This window comes from Symsagittifera roscoffensis, chromosome 6 (genome assembly GCF_963678635.1).
Source record: "Symsagittifera roscoffensis chromosome 6, txSymRosc1.1, whole genome shotgun sequence".
NCBI classification, from domain to species: domain Eukaryota; kingdom Metazoa; phylum Xenacoelomorpha; order Acoela; family Convolutidae; genus Symsagittifera; species Symsagittifera roscoffensis.
Genome location: NC_087067.1, coordinates 31,691,070 through 31,693,093, shown reverse-complemented (window position 1 = coordinate 31,693,093; position 2,024 = coordinate 31,691,070). Strand labels below are relative to the sequence as shown.

Genomic DNA, 2,024 nt, shown 5'->3' with positions numbered 1-2,024 from the left:
AATCCAAAAGAGCTGAAAAATGTTTTAAGAAAAGCATGTTTTCCGGTTTCTGAGTTTTTTTACACTTCAAGTGGTTTTTCCAGTTTTCAAGTGGTTTTTCATTTAAAAAGTGATACAGTAGTCCTGAATCATAAATTTTTTTTTACCATTCGGGATTTAACCAAAGTCAAGATTTGTTTGGAGGATTTTATACAAATCCAGGTCAGAACCGTGAGGAAAGTGTGCAAAACAAAACTCCGAGCGTAAGTTTTGACCCCTACTCTACGAAACATGTGGAGTCATCTCATCACGAGCAGCCGGAAGAGGAGGAACCACATGCCAACCCTGGATTGAGACCAATGCCTCTTCATCTGGCTGCATCTGAATTGATCGGCAGACAGTTCAAGCCAAGTGACTTATCCAGGTCCAGAAACTTTGCAATAGGGGCTCGTGGAAGATCGTCCAGCGATGGTCAACAAGGAAACACACCAGTTTCGTCGCGAGAAGCTGCCAAAAACATACTGGCTGTAAGTGGCTTCATTCAAAAAACCTTATCCGGCTTATTGGATGCTGAAGTGAACGATTCAGGGTTGTTTTTGAGACTCGACATACGTCTATACAGCTATTTATCAGACATTCGTTCTGAGTGTGTTTTCCATCAGCTTCTTCCTTTCTCTGCTTGAACTACTGAGCAAAAAAATCTAACTCCTTCTTCGATAATTCACCTTTCAGAGTTCCAGACCAGCCAGAAGCAATACAGTTGATAAAATAATGCCCGAATCACTACGCGCAGCACAGATGTCCCAAGGAGCTGCAGGCGGAGCAGGTGGTCCCGAGAACACTCAGCCTAGTGGACTCTCAGTTCCTCCCCGGCAACGTCCCGCAAGAACAGCTGCTGAGAGGCGAAATCTACGACTTAGCCAGAAAAATGCGAGGATGAAACAGGAGAACCAGAGTGAGCCCGATGAGTTCCGTTTTACAGCCGAAGACCAATCGGTTATGGAAGACACCGATCATGACCAGACCTGATGATTTTTATTCACATTTTTCTGCTGTCTTAATACAACTTTTTCGTCACATCATGCATCAACAAACTGAAGATTAGCCAATGCGACAAATTACAACCTCAATAACAGATGAGCCTTGAACTAATTATTAAATTATTCTTTGCAATGAAAGTTAACATTTGAACAATCGTAAACTTCTAATCAATCTCTACTAATTGTTTTTCAAGCTGAACAATTGAGTCCGAACCATGAACATGTTTAAAAAAGTGAAACATATTTAAGCTAACAATTAAATGAATAACGAAAAAAATTGCCATGATTTAGCTTTGATAGGGCACAATGGTTCAGATAGACTATCGATCGAAGCGCTAAGCGAATGAAGAAAGTTCTAGAAAATCTCAATATTTTAAATTGAAATTGTAGATTATCCAAGAGTGTTTTGTGGACAGCAACCTCTTTAGCGAGAATCAGCTTGAATCAACTTCAGAGCTAGACAGTACTTTTTTGACCAATATGACACCATTTTTACGTTATTGTTTTTTTTGTTCAAAAACTCGCTTTGAAACGTTTCCAAACGAACTGTTTTGCTTTAATGAATGCTTCAAAATTTTTGCTAGTAAGGCTTTGAAAATAAACTCAAACATTTTGCGCCTTTTCGCTTAAAAATCTGACTGAAAATGGATTGAATGGATGGATTGAATGCGGTTTTGGTGGATTTAATTGATTTTGAAAAAGTTGAATGATATGCTTGAAAAAGCCAGTTAGCCGCAAAGTTAAGTTTTTATGCCAACTAATTCAAGCTACGAAAACCTTTTTTTACATTTTTCAAATATTGAATGTTGAATTGCCTGCCTCAGAGACTTTTGCAGATGTTTTAAAGCTATAATATCCCAATTGAAATGATTCGATGATTTTTAGGAGTCAATAAACGTGTAGTGCAAACGCAAAAATGTGTTTTCAAAATGTGTTTAAAATGTGTTATCAAATTATTTTTTCGCGGTTTGATTTTCACTTTTTTTTGAAGTACAGTTCATTTCC

The 2,024-nt window shown here is 37.9% G+C and overlaps 1 protein-coding gene across 1 annotated transcript in view; it reads left to right on the top strand.

Moving 5' to 3' along the window:
• LOC134848915 (uncharacterized) overlaps positions 1-1,224 on the top strand; it is a 12,669-nt gene extending 11,445 nt beyond the window's left edge. The window contains exons 10-11 of the mRNA XM_063866469.1: positions 202-506; positions 712-1,224. Of these exons, the coding sequence (XP_063722539.1) occupies positions 202-506; positions 712-1,008 (602 nt within the window). The 3' untranslated portion in view covers positions 1,009-1,224. The remainder of the gene's footprint in view (positions 1-201; positions 507-711) is intronic.
• The last annotated feature ends 800 nt before the right edge of the window (positions 1,225-2,024 follow it).